This window comes from Boleophthalmus pectinirostris, unplaced genomic scaffold, assembly GCF_026225935.1.
Source record: "Boleophthalmus pectinirostris isolate CB_2022bp ecotype Guang Dong unplaced genomic scaffold, ASM2622593v1 HiC_scaffold_1, whole genome shotgun sequence".
Taxonomy (NCBI): Eukaryota; Metazoa; Chordata; class Actinopteri; order Gobiiformes; family Gobiidae; genus Boleophthalmus; species Boleophthalmus pectinirostris.
Window position 1 is genome coordinate 2902539 of NW_026570970.1, and position 21869 is coordinate 2924407.

At 45.4% G+C, this 21869-nt stretch overlaps 2 protein-coding genes across 7 annotated transcripts in view; both read right to left on the minus strand.

The window, feature by feature from the left end:
- Positions 1–1597, minus strand: part of pde9aa (phosphodiesterase 9aa) — a 36446-nt gene extending 34849 nt beyond the window's left edge. Inside the window, exon 1 of the mRNA XM_055148934.1 lies at positions 1298–1597. Coding sequence (XP_055004909.1) covers positions 1298–1360 — 63 coding nt within the window. The 5' untranslated portion in view covers positions 1361–1597. The remainder of the gene's footprint in view (positions 1–1297) is intronic.
- A 5375-nt stretch (positions 1598–6972) lies between these two features.
- The window catches only part of slc37a1 (solute carrier family 37 member 1), a 44190-nt gene continuing 29293 nt past the window's right edge, over positions 6973–21869 (minus strand). For 5 of the 6 annotated variants that reach the window (XM_055148916.1, XM_055148908.1, XM_055148913.1 and 2 more), the window contains 10 exons: positions 20695–20817; positions 19368–19458; positions 18062–18124; positions 17173–17258; positions 15822–15870; positions 12942–13015; positions 10955–11033; positions 9953–10050; positions 7538–7602; positions 6973–7443 (listed from right to left, as the gene is read on the minus strand). In XM_055148916.1, the coding sequence (XP_055004891.1) occupies positions 7428–7443; positions 7538–7602; positions 9953–10050; positions 10955–11033; positions 12942–13015; positions 15822–15870; positions 17173–17258; positions 18062–18124; positions 19368–19458; positions 20695–20817 (744 nt within the window). In that variant the 3' untranslated portion in view covers positions 6973–7427. Of the gene's footprint in view, positions 7444–7537; positions 7603–9952; positions 10051–10954; positions 11034–12941; positions 13016–15705; positions 15728–15778; positions 15871–17172; positions 17259–18061; positions 18125–19367; positions 19459–20694; positions 20818–21869 lie in introns of those variants that run through there. The other variant, XM_055148925.1, reaches the window with a different exon arrangement.

Consider the following 21869-nt stretch of genomic DNA (forward strand, 5'->3'; position numbering starts at 1 on the left):
AAACCAGGACTAAACCAGAACTAAACCAGGACTAAACCAGGACTAAACCAGGACTAAACCAGAAAACCAGGACTAAACCAGGACTAAACCCAGGACTAAACCAGGACTAAACTAACCAGGAACTAAACCAGGACTAAACCAGACTCTAAACCAGGACTAAACCAGGACTAAACCAGACTAAACCCAGGACTAAACCAGGACTAAACCAGGACTAAACCAGACTAAAACCAGACTAAACCAGACTAAAACCAGGACTAAACCAGGACTAAACCAGATCTAAACCAGGACTAAACCCAGGACTAAACCAGACTAAAACCAGATAAACCAGGACTAAACCAGGACTAAACCAGGACTAAACCAGAAACTAAACCAGAACTAAACCAGATCTAAACCAGGACTAAACCAGTCTAAACAGACTAAACCAGGACTAAACCAGGACTAAACCAGGACTAAACCAGAAACCAGGAACTAAACCAGGACTAAACCAGACTAAACCAGGACTAAACCAGGACTAAACCAGGACTAAAACCAGGACTAAACCAGACTAAACCAGGACTAAACCAGACCTAAACCAGACTAAACCAGGACTAACCCAGGACTAAACCAGACTAAACCAGGACTAAACCAGAACTAAACCAGATAAAAACCAGGACTAAACCAGGACTAAAACCAGACTCTAAACCAGACTAAAACCAGGACTAAACCAGATAAACTAAACCAGAAAACCAGGACTAAACCAGGACTAAACCAGAACTAAACCAGGACTAAACCAGACTCTAAACCAGGACTAAACCAGGACTAAACCAGGACTAAACCAGACTAAACCAGGACTAAACCAGGACAAACCGTAAACCCAGATCTAAACCAGGTCTAAACCAGGACTAAACTAAACCAGACTAAACCAGGTCTAAACCAGGACTAAACCAGGACTATTTCAGTTCTAAACCAGGTCTAAGGAAGAAAGGTCAAGGAAAAAAACAAAACAAAACACACAATATCGTAAAGAGACTCTGCAGCTGCACCGTGACCCGGGATCATCTGCCCGCCCTGACCCGGGTCTCTCCCCCCCGGGTCTCTCCCTCCCCGGGTCCTCTCCCCCCGGGTCTCTCCTCCCCGGGTCTCTCCCCCCCCGGGTCTCTCCTCTCCCCTCCCGGGTCTCTCCTCCTCCTCCGGGTCTCTCCTCTCTCTCTCCCGGGTCTCTCTCTCTCTCCGGGTCTCTCCTCCCCGGGTCTCTCCCCCCCGGGTCTCTCCCCCCCGGGTCTCTCCCCCCCGGGTCTCCGCCCCGTGTCTCTCGTACCTTCTGGATGCGTCCGTCCACGTCCAGGTAAATGACGCGGTACGAGGAGGAAGCGGATCCCATGTCTGTCCCCCGCGCCGCGCTGCTCCTCAGCACTTCTGACCCCGGAGCGACGCACCGTCAGCGGCCACACCACATGACCGTCCGCCCCCCCGCTCCGCCGTGGACCCTCCGTGGACCCTCCGTGGACCCTCCGTGGACCCTCCGTGGACCCTCCGCCAACAACAACAAAAAACAAACAAAAAAAAACCCACACAAAAAGCCACGCAGACGCCGCCGCGCAGTCGGAGCGGTGCTGTCGCTGCGCTCGTGTTTTGCGTCGCGTGTTTTTTGCTGCGCGTGTTTGTTGCGCCGTCGGTGCGATTGAAGCAGGTGTAGCGCGCTCCGCCAATGGCACGCGCGGCCGCAGTGACGTCACGCCGGCCCACGCACGGGTTACCCAGGGCGTCACATTGTTCGCGGATCCGACGTGGACCGCGGTGGTTTTTTTACGCACGGCGCGGTTCGGTTTCACACGGACCGAATAAAGCCCCAAACCCGGTCCGAACTGTTCACCTGTTGCACTAAACCGGGACTAAACCAGGACTAAACCAGGACTAAACCAGACTAAACCAGAACTAAACCAGGACTAAACCAGAACTAAACCAGGACTAAACCAGAACTAAACCAGGTCTAAACCGGGTAAACTAAACCAGGACTAAACCAGGACTAAACCAGGACTAAACCAGGAACTAAACCAGAACTAAACCAGGTCTAAACCAGGACTAAACCAGGGATTAAACCACAACTAAACCAGGGACTAAACCAGAACTAAACCAGGACTAAACCAGAACTAAACCAGGACTAAACCAGGAAACTAAACCAGAACTAAACCAGGTCTAAATCCAGGTCTAAACCAGGACTAAACCAGGTCTAAACCAGGACTAAACCAGAACCAGGTAAACCAGGTCTAAACCAGGAACTAAACCAGGTCTAAACCAGGACTAAACCAGGGTCTAAACCAGGACTAAACCAGGGACTAAACCAGAACTTAAACCAGGTCTAAAACCAGGACTAAACCAGGTCCAGGTCTAAACCAGAACTAAACCAGGTCTAAACCAGGACTAAACCAGGTCTAAACCAGGTCTAAACCAGGTCTAAACCAGGACTAAACCAGGTCTAAACCAGGTAAACCAGGAACTAAACCAGGTCTAAACCAGGTCTAAACCAGGACTAAACCAGGTCTAAACCAGGACTAAACCAGGTCTAAACCAGGACTAAACCAGGTCTAAACCAGGACTAAACCAGGACTAAACCAGGACTAATTATGTTAGAGTTAGACTTTTACTCGGGCTAAAGATAAAATGATTGAAACTGTGTCAAACCAAACCGGGTCTAAGCCCTGTGCTGTCATGATTATCCTGATGTAGGTGAAGTTTGGGCCTGTACTAGTCCTGGTTTAGTTCTGGTCTAGTCCTGGTTTAGTTCTGGTCTAGTCCAGGATTAGAATCTTGTTTAGTTCCAGTTTATTCCCAAATTTGATGCTTTAAACCCGAGAAAACAATCAAGGGACAAACCAATGACTCACCAGGACTAAACCAGGTCTAAACCAGGACTAAACCAGGTCTAAACCAGGTCTAAACCAGGACTAAACCAGGACTAAACCAGGTCTGAATCAGGTCCGGACCGAGACCCAAACCAGGTCTGAGTTTGAAGGACCGGGCCGTAGTCCTCGTGAGGAGAGCAGAGACCTGCACGTCTGCCGCTGTCACTGAGAGCCGCTTCAGGTCGTTCTGTCACCTCCAGCTGAGCACCAGGGCCCTCCACGCCACGGCCGCCCGCTCTGCCCCCGCCCACCTGCCCCCGCCCCCTGCCCCTGCCGACACCTGCCGCCCCTGTCGACCCCTGCCCCCGCCCCTGCCGAGCCTCAAGAGCCCCCGTCACACACACACCGAAGAAAAACTACATTCAAAGAGCCCAAATCACACACAGACCTGGAGTTGTGTTTCGTTTCATTCACGCAAGTTCAGTTAACGAGTTCCACCTTGTGATGTCACGCGGTGATAATACAGGAAGTGCTCCACTGTGTTTTTAAACTCCACACACCTTCACTAGAATCGCTCGGATCATTTCAGCCTCTGGACTCGCCGAACTTTTAGTAAACAAAAGGTAAAAGGAGCCGTTCACTTGAAAACTTCCACTTCCGCCTCATGACATCACAGGGTGGAACAGAGCGTTTTGAGCTTTGGAGATGTAGACAGACTCATAATAATAATAAAGAGTTACTCAAACGTGAATGAAACAAAACACAAAAAAACACAACTCCAGGTTTGTTTTTGAGGAGGAAACAACGTTAGAACTTTTGTCGTCTGAACATCTGAACGACTGAATTCATCCAGATGTTTATAAAAAATGTTTTGTGTTTGGTTTTGTACAGAAGCCGAGAGACAAACACAAATACAGCAGGACCCGGTCCAGCAGAAGTAAACAACAAGACCAAAAACTCAAGTGAATTCATCTGATATAAAAATGTATTGAACAGATACATATGTACTCGAGTTTATCAAACTGTTCACCTTTTTTCTGTTCCAGTTTTGGTTGTAAAGTTCCATCTGTTTTAAACAGACCATGAATGAAACATGGAACAAAAATTATTTCCCAAATTTCAAAGACCCAAAAATCATGTCAATAAATGTTTGTATTTCATCATATCTTGTGTTATTCCATCTTTGAACTGTTGATGAAGATACAGGATTTAAAAAAAATGTATTTAAAATGATAAAAATGTTCTTGGAAGGACTGACATATTTTATAGAAATAGTTTCTTTCATTTTGAAGTAATATTAAAGTTTTCAGAAGAAAAAAGCCACAAATGATGTAAAATCCTGCACCTTCTACTTGTTTGTACAATTTTCCCTCCGTTACTTTTCCCTCCGTTACCATGAACTTTCTTAATAAAAAATCTCATGAGTCAAAAAGTCAGAGGTTTTTCAACCTAATCTTGTACCATATGGTAGAAAACTATATGAAGCAAATATTCAAACCAGTTTGTTAAGGATATGTAAGTGAGAACCAAGTTATCACTGTTTGGATTTATTGTCCAAAAAGTGCTGCATATTTCATTCCCTCCGTTACCAACATGAGTTTTTTAAATGTTTTTGTCTTGAACTTGAAAGAATCTCACAGGTTTAACTTGACCCTGTTGGAGTGTAACTCTTTCCTACATTCTGATACTTTACTTATTTCAATAGTTCCTCTAGTTTCTGAATAAGAGACATTTGAATGTCAAAAATCTGACCCTGTTTCTTCCGTTACACCTTGACCGGACCCAAGTGCGACAACACAACAAAAAGCCACAACAGAAATGACCGCAGGATATTTTAATGCAAACGCCACAACACATTAAAAAGCCACAACAGAAGTGACTGCAGGACTCTATTTTCCAACAGACCGATCGAGCGGCGAGTGAAGAAGAAGAACTACAACGTGAAAAGTAAAGGAACGGAGAAGTTGGAAACGTAAGTAAAAGTCATTTATTGTTTTATCGTTATTCATTAATCAACATGACATTTGTTCTCAGTAAAAGTTCTATTTGATTTGAACGAGTTGAACTGTGTCTAGATACGAGGTAAAGTTTATATAATCTAAACCGAAACTAAACCAGGACTGGAACAGGACCAAACCCAAGCCTACATCAGGACTAAACCAGGCTCAAACCAGGACAAGCAGACGGCCTCCCTCTCCACAGCGTGATGTCATCAGGTGAAGAGCTCTCATGTCCACCGACCTCCTTCAGACTCAGCGCTAAAATAAACACAAATCAAAACAAGATGCAAAACCAAACTGTTGTGTTTAAAACGAGGAAATCTGGAAGGAAAAAGGAAAGAGAAAATATGAATCCTCCAAGGTTCCGGTGTTTGGGAGCAGATGTTTTTTAAAGGTCAAACGGTGTTGTCGTGGCAACGGTGCAAATTTCAGGTTCATTTTTGTAGCTCGCCATGAAACTTCGACGAGTGATAATTCGCACAAACTTTGATCGTTGCTGGACACCGCGACCCTGAACTGATTCATATAAGAACATCTCATGGAACACCAAAAATGTACTTTGTCATAGACGTATAAAATTTGGTACACACATTCATGACATGGTCTCGATCAAAAAAGTCAATGACGACCTCATGCTATTTCCCATCATGTTGCCGTGGTAACAGGCCAAACATCTACCTCGCCCGACAAAAACTTTGACGAAGCCAAACCAAATTTGGTACACAGATGCATCATGGGAATAGAAACAAAAAAGTATATTGTGACCACGCCCCCCCAAACCGGAAGTCCACCATCTTGGATTTGGAAAAAAAAAGTCAACACATACAGAAATTGAGAAAAAAGGTCGGGTTAGGGGAAAGTTCAGGGATAGGATTAGGTTCAGGTTTGGGTTTGGGTTGGGGCTAGAGTTAGGGCTAGGATTAAGGTTAGTCCTAGGGTTAGGGCTGCGGTCAGGAGTTCAGGTGAGGAGTTAGATCAAGGGGTAAGGTGCATTCGTGGGCACGACATGTGCAGGGCTCAGCGTGGCCGGGGTGCGGCGTAGGCTCGAGCGAGGGCCGATCATCGCCGCTTGCGGCTATATTTAATGTTGTTATTATTATGTATTTGTGCAGCACCTTGGAAACTGTTTGTTTGTAAAATGTGCGATAGAAATAAAGTGGACTGGATTGATGTGCCACTTTCCCCTTGAGCTGGAGCCTGGACGTTCAGACTGAAGTCACATGTCAAAAGATCAGATGTGTTTGGGTTTTAGGAGCACAGATCCAAGTGTCCTGGGTCACATTTGAAAAAAACTGATCTGTGTGGTTCAGACTGACATTAAAAGATCAGATACAGGAACATAAGGGTGAAACTTCAGGCTGCAGACTGAACGGAGATTAATAGTTCCCCTTTAAAATTATTATTTTTTTAAATTAACTAATTCAAATTTCAGATTCTAAAAAATAATGTCTCTTCTTCTTTCTGAAAACGATCATGTCCCAGTGACACGTTTAAAACTGTATTTCTTTAGATGTTCTTCTGGTTCAAAAGTCAAAGAGCCACAAATCCCAGAAAAAAACAACATTTTATTCCATTTTGATCCAAACCAAAAGGCACAGAATTCCATAAATAATCAACACACAGATCAATAAATTATGTTCATAAATACATCAGCAAACTCAGATGCCCTCCCAGCACCAGTCCAGTCCAGTCTGATCCTTCATTTCATTTCAGAACCCGGAGCTTCTACACGTCACAGAAGACACAAGAACTAGAAGAACAAACATCTACACGACGTGACGAGAATCTCTTTGGTGCAATTTAAGGCGGTGGTGAGTTCTGGTCCTGTCCAGCGTCCACAGTCGCTCCCGTCAGAAGATCCAGCGAGAGCAGAAGAACAGAGAGAGAGAGAAAGGCAGAAGAACAAGCTCCTCAGATGTTCTTCAAGAGCAGAGGTGAGGAGGAGCAGGTTCCTCCAGGCTCATTTATGCTCCACGATCTAGATACAAACAGATACACAAGGAGGCTCCTGTCTGGTCTCTGTGAGGTTCTGTGAGGTTCTGTGAGGTTCTGTGAACTGTGAAGGTTCTGTCTGTGTTTGTCTGTGTGCGTCTGTTGTAGGTTCTGTCTGAAAAATCAGTAAACTGTCAGATTCTGTCTCTGTGAACAAACACACAAGAAGAAAAGGATTTATATTTTTTGGAAGATGTTTTGGAGATCAGATCGTTTGGAGCGTCGAGTTTGGTCCCCGAGCCACAACTTAAATAAACTTTAAAACAAATAATTGTTTTTTTTTTCTAAAAAATGTGATCGGAAAACCGCCTCCATCAGAAACGTTTGGAATAAATTCAGTAACAATTTTAGCGTGTTTCTGCGTGAAAGTGGAGCATAAATGAGCCTTCGTCGGGTTCAACAGTCAGAAGGCACGAGGTCTTTTGGGTCCCGCGGTCAGAACGAGAAGAGGTCGAGAGCGGCGTGATCTTCAGACGTTCCTGAGATGTTCTTCGGAGCAGAACAATCAATCAAGAGGAGCAGTCGAGTTTTTCGGATGTTCCTCAGATGTTCCTCGGGTCCCACGGTCAACAGGAGGTGAGGTGGTTGTGGTGTGGCGTTCCCAGGGTCGGGCTCAGTGCTCCTTCAGCCTGCAAACAGAAGACGAGCGTGAGACGAGACACCACAGAAGGTCAGAAGATCGACGGCGGTGGCGGCGGCGGCGGCAGAGGCGGGTGCACTCACTGGACGGCGGTGATGGGTCTGGACTGACTGTAGCTCAGCTCTTTGGTGACCAGCCGGAGCAGCAGCTGTGAGGAACACCACAAAAACCACAAACAAGAGTTACCACGACGACCTGGTGCACCTCACAAGCTCTAAGGTTTGGCGTTCTCTCTGTCTTAAAGGCGCACTGTGTAACTTTTCTGATGCTTTCTGTTCATCTCCACAGAGGTTATTGCTTTGGTTGGAATGTTTCACAGTATTTTATTAAACTGAGTAGGGACGGGCATTCGATGAAATTTTCTTAATCGATCGTCGGAAGAATTAACGATGGATTATCGATTAATCATTAACATTTTTATATTAAAATGATCATCATTATTATTACTATCTGCACGACTAAACTGTGTCTCAGATCACATGGCCCTGACCTGTGGGGTGCCTCAGGGGTCAATCCTGGGCCCCCTGTTGTTCAATCTCTACATGCTGCCCCCTACAGACCAGTTAATAAGCAGCAATAACATGTCCTACCACAATTATGCAGACGACACTCAGATCTACGTCTCTCTGGCAGCAGGAGACTATGGACCAGTGGACTCACTTTGTCACTGCGTCCAACAGATCAGTGTGTGGAGGCAAAACAACTTTCTCCAGCTAAACTCTGACAAGACTGAAGTCATAGTGTTTGGTCCACAGAAACAAAGGGACAGTGTCAGCATCACCTCCAGTCTCTCTCTCTAAAACCTTCAAATCAGGCAAGAAATCTCGGGGTAATAATGGACTCAGACTTGAACTTTAACAGCCACATCAAATCAATAACATCTGCAGCCTTTTACCATCTAAAAAACATAGCGAAAATCAAAGGTTTACTGTCTAAATCAGACTTGGAGAAACTTATCCATGCATTTGTCTCCAGTAGGTTAGATACTGTAATGTTCTGCTCACTGGTCTCTCCAAACGAGCTGTGAGACGCTGCAGAACATCCAGAACATCCAGAACATCCAGAACATCCAGAACATCCAGAACAACATCCAGAACATCCAGAACATCCAGAACATCCAGAACATCCAGAACATCCACAACATCCAGAACATCCAGAACTGCAGCTCGGGTCCTGACTCGAAACTAGGAAGTACGAGCACATAAGTCCTGGTCTCAGGTCTCTGCTCTGGCTCCTGTGGCTCAGAGACTTTAAAGCAGCTCTGTTTGTACAAGTGTCTCCATGGCCGAGCACCAAAGTCCATCTGTGACATGTTAGTGTCATATGAACATCTCACACTCTGAGGAGCTCAGGGACCAACTCCTGCTGGTGCCCAGAGTCACGACTAAACAAGGGGAGTCAGAGTTTCAGGTTCATGCAGCTAAAACCTGGAACAGTCTGAACATGTGAGACAGACTCTTCTGTGACGCTGTTTAAATCCAGACTCTAAACATTTCTGTTTAACTGTGCAAATAACTGAAAGGTTTTCATTCCGCACTCTTCTCTCCAATTTATGTCTCTCTTTTTTCATTTTAATCTTCATGATTATTTATGTTTTGATTTGTTTTTATTATGATTTTAATGTATTTCTTATTCTGTAAAGCACTTTGAATGACTTTGTGTACGAATTGTGCTGTACAAATAAACTTGCCTTGACTAATCTGCATAAATAAATTCAACTTTACGACAAATAAACCGTAACGACTCTAGAGCCACATCAGCTGTTTGACATTATAATGTGTTTAATTCAGTTTTGTTCAAATCTCACAGAAACAAAACTTAAAACCACATCACTAATTTACATAAACTAAGTGAAGATAAAACTCCAGCTCTTGTGTCGCTGATGTGGTTCAACTTGTGTTGGATTAAAAGACATGACTCAGGTGAATACAGGTCAGTGTGACCAGATTTGTGTTTGTCAAAACCAGGACAGCGTACGGGGGGAGGGGGGCGGGGCCTCGTCATCCACATTGAGCGACTCTCACCTGGAAAAACTTTTTCCCACTGGACACAGAAACATATGTGCTGCTTTATCCACTGTGCACATGGACTCACACTTGTCCCAACGCAACGGAAAGTGTGGAATTTCTTGTCCAAATCCTGGTTAAATCCACATTTGTGCTTCGGTTCGTTACAGACTGACCCACTGTTTGTGTCTCGCTCCTTCGTAATCGATGAAATTCTTAATGATCAATTATCGATTAGTCGATTAATCATGCCCATCCCTAATCGTGACCCTTGTGGATCAAATTTAAATTTAAGTCAGAAAAGGCTAATGCTTCAGTGAGGTTCTCCTGACCCTGAAGCTGACAACATCTGCTCCTGACAGGTCGCCCAGTGTCTCAAAGAACGGCTCAAAATAGAATTATGACAAAAAAAACAGCAGCGATTCATCTCCATTTTCACTTTCACGTCTCGGCTTTAAGTCAAACCATCGAGAACCTTCTGAAGACACTGACCAGGAGAGCCAAGAAGTCTGCAGTCATGAGCATGTAGAAGACCTGGTCCCATCCTCCTGTAGAGAGCAGACCGGCCAGCAGGGGGCCCAGCGCGGCGCCTGGACACAGAAGAACAACAAGAAGAGGTTTAAGAAAGGACGCGGAGCAGTTCTCTTTCCTCGCTTCCTTCTCCATAATTCTTCTCCTCCATCCTTTATTGAAGGAGTAAACCTGAGGAGGAATCGAAAAGAAGGAAAGAATCGAGGAGAAGAAATAGAGGAGAAGGAAGCGAGGAGAAACAATCAGAACAAGGAAAAGGAAGAAAGAAGAAGAGGAAGAAGGAAGCGAAAGGAAGAAGGAAGCGAGGAGAAGGAAGCGAGGAGAAGGACAAGGAAGCAAGGAGACGGAATCAAGGAGAAGGAAGCGAGGAGAAGGAAGCGAGGAGAAAAGGAAGCGAGGAGAAGGACAAGGAAGCGAGGAGACGGAATCAAGGAGAAGGAAGCGAGGAGAAGGAAGCAAGGAGAAGGAATCAAAGAGAAGGAATCGAGGAGAAGGAAGCGAGGGGAAGGAAGCGAGGGGAAGGAAGCGAGGGGAAGGAAGTGAGGAGAAGGAATCGAGGGGAAGGAAGCGAGGAAAAGGATGCGAGGAGAAGGAAGCGAGGAGAAGGAACTGAGGAGAAGGAAGCGAGGAGAAGGATGCGAGGAGAAGGAAGCGAGGAGAAGGATGCGAGGAGAAGGAAGCGAGGAGAAGGAAGGAGAAGGAAGCGAGGAGAAGGAAGTGAGGAGAAGGAAGAGGAGAAGGAAGCGAGGAGAAGGAAGCGAGGAGAAGGAAGCGAGGAGAAAGGTCTGAACCAGAACTGAACCAGGACTAAACCAGGTGCCTGAACATCGCCCCCTGGAGGCACCAGAGTGAACTTTCGGACTCATCTGCTGCCGTGGCGACACAGGAAGTCAAAGTATAAACTGCCAAAATAAAAGCACCATAATAAATAAGTATTTTATTGCGTTGAGTTTTTGTCCTCACCCACAGATCCTGTCCCGTCGATGATCGCAGTGACCGTGGACAGAGCCCTGGAGTTCCCCTTCAGACTCTTGTGTGTGCCCTGCAAAACACAGAGGTCCAGGTCCAAAACCAGGTCTAAACCAGGTCTAAACCAGGTCTAAACCAGGTCTAAACCAGGTCTAAAACCAGGTCTAAAACCAGGTCTAAACCAGGTCTAAACCAGGTCTAAACCAGGTCTAAACCAGGTCTAAACCAGTCTAAAACCAGGTCTAAAACCAGGTCTAAACCAGGTCTAAACCAGGTCTAAACCAGGTCTAAACCAGGTCTAACCAGGTCTAAACCAGGTCTAAACCAGGTCTAAACCAGGTCTAAACCAGGTCTAAAAGGTCCAGGTCTAAACCAGGTCTAAACCAGGTCTAAAACCAGGTCTAAACCAGGTCTAAAACCAGGTCTAAACCAGGTCTAAACCAGGTCTAAACCAGGTCTAAACCAGGTCTAAACCAGGTCTAAACCAGGTCTAAACCAGGTCTAAACCAGGTCTAAACCAGGTCTAAACCAGGTCTAAACCAGGTCTAAACCAGGTCTAAACCAGGTCTAAAACCAGGTCTAAACCAGGTCTAAACCAGGTCTAAACCAGGTCTAAACCAGGTCTAAACCACCAGGTCTAAACCAGGTCCAGGTCTAAACCAGGTCTAAACCAGGTCTAAACCAGGTCTAAACCAGGTCTAAACCAGGTCTAAACCAGGTCTAAACCAGGTCTAAACCAGGTCTAAACCAGGTCTAAACCAGGTCTAAACCAGGTCTAAACCAGGTCTAAACCAGGTCTAAACCAGGTCTAACAGGTCTAAACCAAAAACCAGGTCTAAACCAGGTCTAAACCAGGTCTAAACCAGGTCTAAACCAGGTCTAAAACCAGGTCTAAAACCAGGTCTAAACCAGGTCTAAACCAGGTCTAAAACCAGGTCTAAAACCAGGTCTAAAACCAGGTCTAAACCAGGTCTAAACCAGGTCTAAACCAGGTCTAAAACCAGGTCTAAACCAAAAAACCAGGTCTAAACCAGGTCTAAACCAGGTCTAAACCAGGTCTAAACCAGGTCTAAACCAGGTCTAAACCAGGTCAAAACCAGGTCTAAACCAGGTCTAAACCAGGTCTAAACCAGGTCTAAACCAGGTCTAAACCAGGTCTAAACCAGGTCTAAAACCAGGTCTAAACCAGGTCTAAACCAGGTCTAAACCAGGTCCAGGTCTAAAAGGTCCAGGTCTAAAACCAGGTCTAAAACCAGGTCTAAACCAAAAACCAGGTCCAAAACCAGGTCTAAACCAGGTCTAAACCAGGTCTAAACCAGGTCTAAAACCAGGTCTAAACCAGGTCTAAACCAGGTCTAAAACCAGGTCTAAACCAGGTCTAAACCAGGTCTAAACCAGGTCTAAACCAGGTCTAAACCAGGTCTAAAACCAGGTCTAAAACCAGGTCTAAACCAGGTCTAAAACCAGGTCTAAAACCAGGTCTAAAACCAGGTCTAAAACCAGGTCTAAAACCAGGTCTAAACCAGGTCTAAACCAGGTCTAAACCAGGTCTAAACCACCAGGTCTAAACCACCAGGTCTAAAACCAGGTCTAAACCAGGTCTAAACCAGGTCTAAACCAGGTCTAAACCAGGTCTAAACCACCAGGTCTAAACCAGGTCTAAACCAGGTCTAAAACCAAGTCTAAACCAGGTCTAAAACCAGTCTAAAACCAAAACCAGGTCTAAAACCAGGTCTAAACCAGGTCTAAACCAGGTCTAAACCAGGACTAAACCAGGACTAAACCAGGACTAAATCCAGGTCTAAAACCAGGTCTAAAACCAGGTCTATACCAGGTCTGAAACCAAGTCTAAAACCAGGACTAAACCAGGTCTAAACCCAGGTCTGGACCAGGACTAAACCAGGTCTAAAACCAGGTCTAAACCAGGTCTAAACCAGGTCTAAACCAGGACTAAACCAGGACTAAACCAGGTGATACGTACCAGATCTGCGGAAACGGCCGTCGTGATGAGAGCGTACGGCCCGTTCACCAAACCCCCACACACCAACAGCATCCCTACAACAGAACCAGAACCAGAACTGAACCAGGTCTGAACCAGGACTGAACCAGGTCTGAACCAGGACTGAACCAGGTCTGAACCAGGTCTGAACCAGGTGAACTGAACCAGGACTGAACCAGGTCTGAACCAGGGTCTGAACCAGGACTGAACCGGGTCTGAACCAGGTCTGAACCAGGTCTGAACTGAACCAGGAAACTGAACCAGGGAACCAGGACTGAACCAGGACTGAACCAGGTCTGAACCAGGACTGAACCAGGTGAACCAGGTCTGAACCAGGTCTGAACCAGGACTGAACCAGGTCTGAACCAGGTCTGAACCAGGTCTGAACCAGGTCTGAACCAGGTGAACCAGGTCTGAACCAGGTCTGAACCAGGACTCTGAACCAGGACTGAACCAGGACTGAACCAGGACTGAACCAGGACTGACCAGGTGAACCAGGTCTGAACCAGGACTGAACCAGGGTCTGAACCAGGACTGAACTGAACCGGGTCTGAACCAGGACTGAACCAGGACTGAACCAGGAACCAACCGGGTCTGAACCAGGTGTAAACCAGGTCTAACCAATTAATATTGCAGGACAAAAATTAATGCCACACTATGAAACATTTGACACACACTCGTAGCATCTCTATGGGAACAGAAGGGAAGGAGAAGTTCCATAGTGCAGCTTTAAGGACTTAAATGGGTCTAAAATGGGGATTCTACTTTCAGGTCTAAAACCAGGTCCAGGACTAAACCAAACTACCTCTGGACTGAACCATGTGTGTGGGTCTACACAGGGACTAAACCAGGACTAAACCAGGTCTAAACCAGGTCTAAACCAGGTCTAAACCAGGTCTAAACCAGGTCTAAACCAGGACTAATCCAGGACTGAACCAGGACTAATCCAGGACTAATCCAGGACTAAACCAGGACTAATCCAGGACTAATCCAGGACTAACCAGGACTAAACCAGGTCTAAACCAGGACTAAACCAGGACTAATCCAGGACTGAACCAGGACTAATCCAGGACTAAACCAGGACTAAACCAGGTCTAAACCAGGTCTAAACCAGGTCTAAACCAGGTCTAAACCAGGTCTAAAGTCTTGCACCAGTAAACTTCACGTACCAGACTTTGGAGCGGCTGTTGAGGCGTTAGAAACAACAAAGACAATTAAGACTCAGAGGTTGGTGGTTCAATCCCCACTCGGCCTACAGTTGTTGTGTCCTTGGGCAAGACACTTCCTGTGTTTGATTTTGAACCCTCCTGAGAACTCAGTTATTTTATTTAATGACTGAACCTGAATATATTTTTACCTCTAAATAAAGTCCTAAAAAAAAGGGATGAAAAACACAAATAGGACACGAAGTGGACACAAGGGAAAGACACAAAGGAAGGACACAGATGTAGGACACAGAATTAGGACACAGAGGCAGGACACAAAGAGGAAGGACACAGAGGTAGGACACAACGGTAGGACACAGAGGCAGGACACAAAGGAAGGACACAGAGGTAGGACACAACGGTAGGACACAGAGGCAGGACACAAAGGAAGGACACAGAGGTAGGACACAGATGTAGGATACAAAGGAAGGACACAGAGGTAGGATACAAAGGAAGGACACAGAGGTAGGACACAACGGTAGGACACAGATGTAGGATACAAAGGAAGGACACAGAGGTAGGATACAAAGGAAGGACACAGAGGTACAGGGTAGGACAAAGGAAGGACAGAGGTAGGACACAACGGTAGAACACAAAGGAAGGACACGAAGGTAGGACACAAACGTAGGACACAATGGTAGGACACAGACGTAGGACACAAAGGTAGGACACAGAAGTAGGGCACAGAAGTAGGACACAAAGGAATGACACAAAAGTAGGAAACAAAGGAAGGACACAAAGGAAGGACACAGAGGTAGGACACAGAGGCAGGACACAAAGGAAGGACACAGAGGTAGGACACAGATGTAGGATACAAAGGAAGGACACAGATGTAGGATACAAAGGAAGGACACAGAGGTAGGATACAAAGGAAGGACACAGAGATAGGACACAACGGTAGGACACAGATGTAGGATACAAAGGAAGGACACAGAGGTAGGATACAAAGAAGGACACAGAGGTAGGACACAGAGGTAGGATACAAAGGAAGGACACAGAGGTAAGACAACGGTAGAACACAAAGGAAGGACACGAAGGTAGGACACAAACGTAGGACACAATGGTAGGACACAGACGTAGGACACAAAGGTAGGACACAGAAGTATGACACAAAAGTAGGAAACAAAGGAAGGACACAAAGGAAGGACACAGAGGTAGGACACAGAGGCAGGACACAAAGGAAGGACACAGAGGTAGGATACAAAGGAAGGACACAGAGGTAGGATACAAAGGAAGGACACAGAGGTAGGATACAAAGGAAGGACACAGAGGTAAGACACAACGGTAGAACACAAAGGAAGGTCACGAAGGTAGGACACAATGGTAGGACACAGACGTAGGACACAAAGGTAGGACACAGAAGTAGGGCACAGAAGTAGGACACAAAGGAATGACACAAAAGTAGGAAACAAAGGAAGGACACAAAGGAAGAACACAAAGGTAGGACATGAATAGGACACAAAGGAAAGACAAAAAGAAAAACACAAAGGAAGGACACAAAGGAAGGACAGAGTTTTAAGTCTGTAGGAAAATTAATATAAGTCAATGGAAAGTCCTTAAAAATGTGTGTGTGTGTGTGTGTGTGTGTGTGTGTGAGTTGTGTGTTTGTGTGTGTGTGTGTGTGTGTGAGTTGTGTGTTTGTGTGTGTGTGTCTCACCTATAGTCGGGCCCATTCCAAACTGACTGATCATGGAAAAGCCGTAGAGCTGCACAAAAACACACAACATTAAAAACACGCCACAACAACAAACACACAACATGAAAACATCACAACAACAAACACACAACACGAAAACATCACAACAACAAACACACAACACGAAAACATCACAACAACAAACACACAACATGAAAACATCACAACAACAACACACAACACGAAAACATCACAACAACAAACACACAACACGAAAACATCACAACAACAAACACACAACACGAAACATCACAACAACAAACACACAACAAACACACACACAAAAATCAACACAACACAACACACATCAACAACAAAACACACAACATGAAAACATCACAACAACAAACACACAACAACAAACACACAACATGAAAACATCACAACAACAAACACACAACATGAAAACATCACAACAACAAACACACAACATGAAAACATCACAACAACAAACACACAACACGAAAACATCACAACAACAAACACACAACATGAAAACATCACAACAACAAACACACAACGTGAAGGTGTGTGGAGTTTAAAAACACAGTGGAGCACTTGCTTTATTATTACCACCTGATGACATCACAAGGTGGAACAGAGTTTTTTTTTTTTTTTTTTTTATTTGAGAGAAGAACTCAGCCTAAATGTGCAGGGTTTGTGTTAAACATGTGTGAAGGAAACAAAAAAACGCAACTTTTTATTTATTTTATTTTAGTTATTTTACTTATTTATTTCTATTTTATTATATTTTATTTTGCTTTTATTGTTTTAGGACTGGTGTGATTTTCTGATCTCTGTGCTGCACTTCGCTCTAGAAATAAAATTGATTTGAGAAACTCCAGGTGTGTTTGTGACGAGGAAACGACATCAGAACAAATCAGAAAATAACGTAATAAAATCCTCTAATTAATGAAAAATTTGACTATTTATTAGATTTTTTGTTTTTATTTGACTTAAACTAGTGACCTAAGATATAGTTAACAATGAAAATATAGGAAATCCTTAAAAGACAAATCATAATTTATAGTAAAAAAGATTATTATTTTTTTTAATATATAAATTAAGAAAAAAAAAGAAAGAAGGGGGAAACAAAAAGAAAATGTCTTTAAAATTCTGCTTTAAGATTGTAGTAAAAAATCAAATATAATGAAAGGAAATGATGATTGTGAAAGTATTATTTGTTTGAGGGGCATGATTTTTTTTTTTCCTGAAACTGAAACTAAAAAGCTTGATTTCTAATTATTTGGTTGAATCCTGTAGAACAGCTCTGTGCCTCCCTCTGCTGGACACTCGGGGGTACGACACTCACAGTGGGAGCGGCCAGCAGCAGCATCACGGCGCACGTCGTCGCCCTTTTGTCCAGTTTGTCGGAGATCACCCCGGCCAGGACGCCCCCTGAGGACACAGGACGGGTCACCCACACGACTACAAACAGTTTTACTCGAAATTTTTGCTGAAATTAAACGAAAACTAAAGAAAAAAGTCTAAAAAAATTACTGAAAAAAGGACGAAACTAACACATTTTTCTACTAGATTTGAGATTTATTTTTTAAAAAGGCATTGTGTAACTTTTCTGGTGGAAAGTTTGTCAAATGCTTGTCTCCTCGCTTCCTTCTCCTCGCTTCCTTCCTCCTTTCCCTCTCCTCGCTTCCTTCTCCTCGCTTCCTTCCTCGATTCCTTCTCCTCGCTTCCTTCTCCTCGCTTCCTTCTCCTCGCTTCCTTCTCCTCACTTCCTTGTCTTTGATTTTTTTCTACTTCTCCTCGCTGCCTTCTCCTCGCTTCCTTCTCCTCACTTCCTTCTCCTCGCTTCCTTCTCCTCGCTTCCTTCTCCTCGCTTCCTTCCCCTCGCTTCCTTCCCCTCGCCTCCTTCCCCTCGCTTCCTTCTTCTCGACCGTTATTGCTTGCCAAACCAGTTACAGGTCAGATCTGTGGAGAGGCGACCCCGCTCACAGTCAGAATGTGTGTTTTTCTATTTTTTTTTTTTTTTTTTTTTTTGAGCTCTAAAACCTGCACCTGTGATCGAATAAATGTAAAGTAGAGCTGTTTAAAGTCACACTCTGGAACATTCCAGGCAGAGCAATGACGTCTCCATAGAAACAAGCAGGTGATGAAACCAGAAAAGTTACACAATGAAGCTTTAAAGAACAATCGTCATGCTTATTATTATTATTCTCGTCTTATTGTGACTCTGGTCGTACCGATGATTCCTCCGACGTCAAACAGCGTGGACAAGTCTCCTGCTCTCTTAGCGTCCAGGTGAGCTGCAGGACACAGGACACGGTCAAAGTAAGGACACATAGGAAGGACACGAAGGAAGGACACGAAGGAAGGACACGAAGGAAGGACACGAAGGAAGGACACGAAGGAAGGACACAAAGGAAGGACACAAAGGAAAGGACACGAAGGAAGGACACGAAGAGGACACGAAGGAAGGACACAAAAGAAGGACACGAAGGAAGGACACAAAGGAAGGACACGATGAAGACACGAAGGAAGGATACGAAGGAAGGACACGAGTAGAACACAAAGAGGACACAAAGGAAGGACACAAAAGAAGGACACAAAGGAAGGACACAAAAGAAGGACACAAAGGAAGGACATGAAGAGGACACAAAGAAGGAAGGACACAAAAGAAGGACACAAAGGAAGGACACGAAGAGGACACGAAGGAAGGACACAAAGGAAGGACACGATGAGGACACGAAGGAAGGATACGAAGGAAGGACACGAGTAGAACACAAAGAGGACACGAAGGAAGGACACGACGGTAGGACACTATGGTAGGACACAAAGAGGACACAAAGGAAGGGCGCAAAGGTAGGACACGAAGCTAGGACACAAAGGAGGGCACAAATAGGTCACAAAGAAGACATGAATAGGAGTGGAAGGAAGGATGCAAAGAAAGGACACAAAGGTAGGAGACAAATGAACGACACAAAGGTAGGAGACAAATGAAGGACACAAAGGTAGGAGACAAATGAAGGACACAAAGGTAGGAGACAAATGAAGGACACAAAAAGAACACAAAGAGTACACAAAAAAGACCCGAAAGTAGGACACAAAAGGTAGGACACGGAGGAAGAACACAAAGGAAGAACAGAAAGTAAGGACACAAAGGTAGGACACGAATAGGTCACAAACAGGAAACAAAGGCAGGACAGAATAGAAGGACACAAAGGTAGGGCACAAAAAGGACACGAAAGAAGAACAGAAAGAAAGGACACAAATAGGACACGAAGGAAAGACATGAAGGTAGGACACATAGATGAGGCATAAATAGGGCACAAACAGTACACAAAAAAGACTTGAAAGTAGGACACAAAGGTAGGACACAAAGGAAGAACACAAAGGAAGAACACAAATAGGACATGAATGAAGGACACAAAGGAAGGTAACAAAGAGGATGCACAGAGGACACAAAGGAAGGAAACAAAAGTAGGACACAGAGGTAGGACATCAGAGACACTCAGAGGACAGAGGACACAGAGACGTCCGGGGTCTGACCTGCTTTGGTCATGTAGAGCGGCAGCCAGAACAGGAACGTGTAACTGACGAGTTTGGCAAAAAGCAAACAGAGAGAAAACTCCACCACACCCTGAAAAAAACACACAACAAACCAGGACTGAACCAGGACTGAACCAGGACTGAACCAGGACCAGGACTGAAACCAGAACCAGGACTAAACCAGACTAAAGGACTAAACCAGGACTAACCAGAACCAGGACTAACTAACTAGGACTAAACCAGGGACTAAACTAGGAAAGGACTAAACTGGACTAAACCAGGACTAAAAGAAAGACTAAACAGGACTGAACAGGACTAAACCAGGACTAAACCAGGACTAAACCAGACTAACCAGGACTAAAGAACCAGACTAAACTAGGACTAAACTAGGACTAAACCAGGACTAAACCAGTCTGAACCAGGACTAAACCAGGACTAAACCAGGACTAAACCAGGACTAACCAGGACTGAAAGCAGGACTGAACCAGGACTGAAGGACCCAGGACCAGGACTGAACCAGGACTGAACCAGGCATCTCTGGACGGGGCTTGTTTACCTTGCACCTGTGGGGGTGGGGCTTGTTTCTGTGGGCGTGGCTTGTTTACCGATGCACCTGTGTGGGTGGGGCTTGTTACCGGTGCACCGTGTGTGGGCGTGGCTTGTTTACCGGTGCACCTGTGTGGGCGTGGCTTGTTTACCGGTGCACCTGTGTGGGCGTGGCTTGTTTTTGTGTGGGCGGGGCTTGTTTCTGTGTGGGCGGGGCTTGTTTCTGTGTGTGGGCGGGGTTTGTTTCTGGGTGTGGGCGGGTCTTGTTTGGGTGTGGGGCTGGGGTGGGCGGGGCTTGTTTCTGGGTGTGGCGGGGCTTGTTTCTATGGGCGGGTCTTGTTTCTGGGGTGGACGGGGCTTGTTTCTATGTGTGGGAGGGGCTTGTTTCTATGGGCGGGTCTTGTTTCTATGTGTGGGAGGGTCTTGTTTCTATGTGTGGGGGGTCTTGTTTCTGTGTGGGCGGGGCTTGTTTCTGGGTATGGGCGGGGCTTGTTTCTGGTGTGGGCGGGGCCTGTTTCTATGTGTGGGCGGGGCCTGTTTCTGTGTGTGGGCGGGGCTTGTTTCTGAGTATGGGCGGGCGGTGTGGCGGGGCTGTGTTCTGTGTGTGGGCGGGGCTTGTTTCTGTGTGTGGGCGGGTCTTGTTTCTGTGTGTGGCGGGTCTTGTTTCTGTGTGTGTGGGCTGTTTCTTGTTTCTTGTGTGTGTGTGGGCGGGTCTTGTTTGTGGGTGTGGGCGGGTCTTGTTTCTGTGTGTGTTTTTGTGGGCGGGTTTTTTTCGTTTTACCGGTATGCGCAGCGCTCCCATGAAGCTGATGGCGGAGGGCTCCGATTGGCTCTTGACGACCACCACGGGCTGCACCTGGATGCACTCGCTGTCCCGCGGCAGCAGCAGCTCCGTGTCGTAGCTCTGTCACACACACACACACACAGGGTCAGAGGTCAAAGGTCACGCGGCGAGAAACCAAAAAACGCTCCCCTCCACAGGTAGCAGGTGTACAGTGCACGCCGTCAACACAAACTAACTTCTAAACACTAGTTGAGTATTATTTTGAACATTATTTTGAATGAGTGAGGAGTTCCAGTTTGAACGGCGGGCACTGCACAAAAGCACAAAGCCGGCGTCGATTTGTGATTATCCGAAGACGAGCTCCGCCTCCTGGAGTATAATCAAACATGAGAGTTAGAGGTTAACAGGAGCAAGAGTTTCCACCATCCCCGGTCCCAAAAACAAAACAAACACGCCCAGATCTGCCTCATCCCTCCTGAAAAGAGCTGCACCATTTTACGAGAAAACGTCAAAATGAGATTCTAGTTTTGGAGTCACGTTTATGTTTTCAGTTCAGGTTTAAAGGAGCCGTACGTGTCGGGTTTAGGGGGAGAACGTTCAAGATCAGAGACACGTTTTAGGTTTAAACTCTGGATTTCAGCATCGAATCGTCTTGAACCAAAACACCAAATTAGAACAGAAATAAATGACGTGATGTTTAATGTTTTTGTGATTCAGCGTCACGTTTGTTTTCAGTTTGTGTTTGATTTGAGTTTATCTCGTCTCTGAGACACAGAAACACGACATGTTTATGGAATTTAAAATCTAAATGGTTCTAGTTCTAAACCAGGTCTAAACCAGGACTAAACCAAGATTAAAACTAGGTTGAAACCAGGTCAACACCAGTTCTGAACCAGGTTTGAACCCAACCTGAACCAGGTCTAAATCAGAGCTGAACCAGGACCAAATCAGGACTAAACCAAGTCTGACCCAGGACTAAACCAAGACTAAACCAGGTCTAAACCAGGTCTGAATCAGGTCTAAATCAAGTCTAAACCAAGACTAAACTAGGACTAAAACCAGGTCTAAACCAGGACTAAACCAGGACCAGGACTAAACCAGGACTAAAACCAAGTCTAAACCAAGTCTAAACCAGGACTAAACTAGGACTAAAACCAGGTCCAAACAAGGTC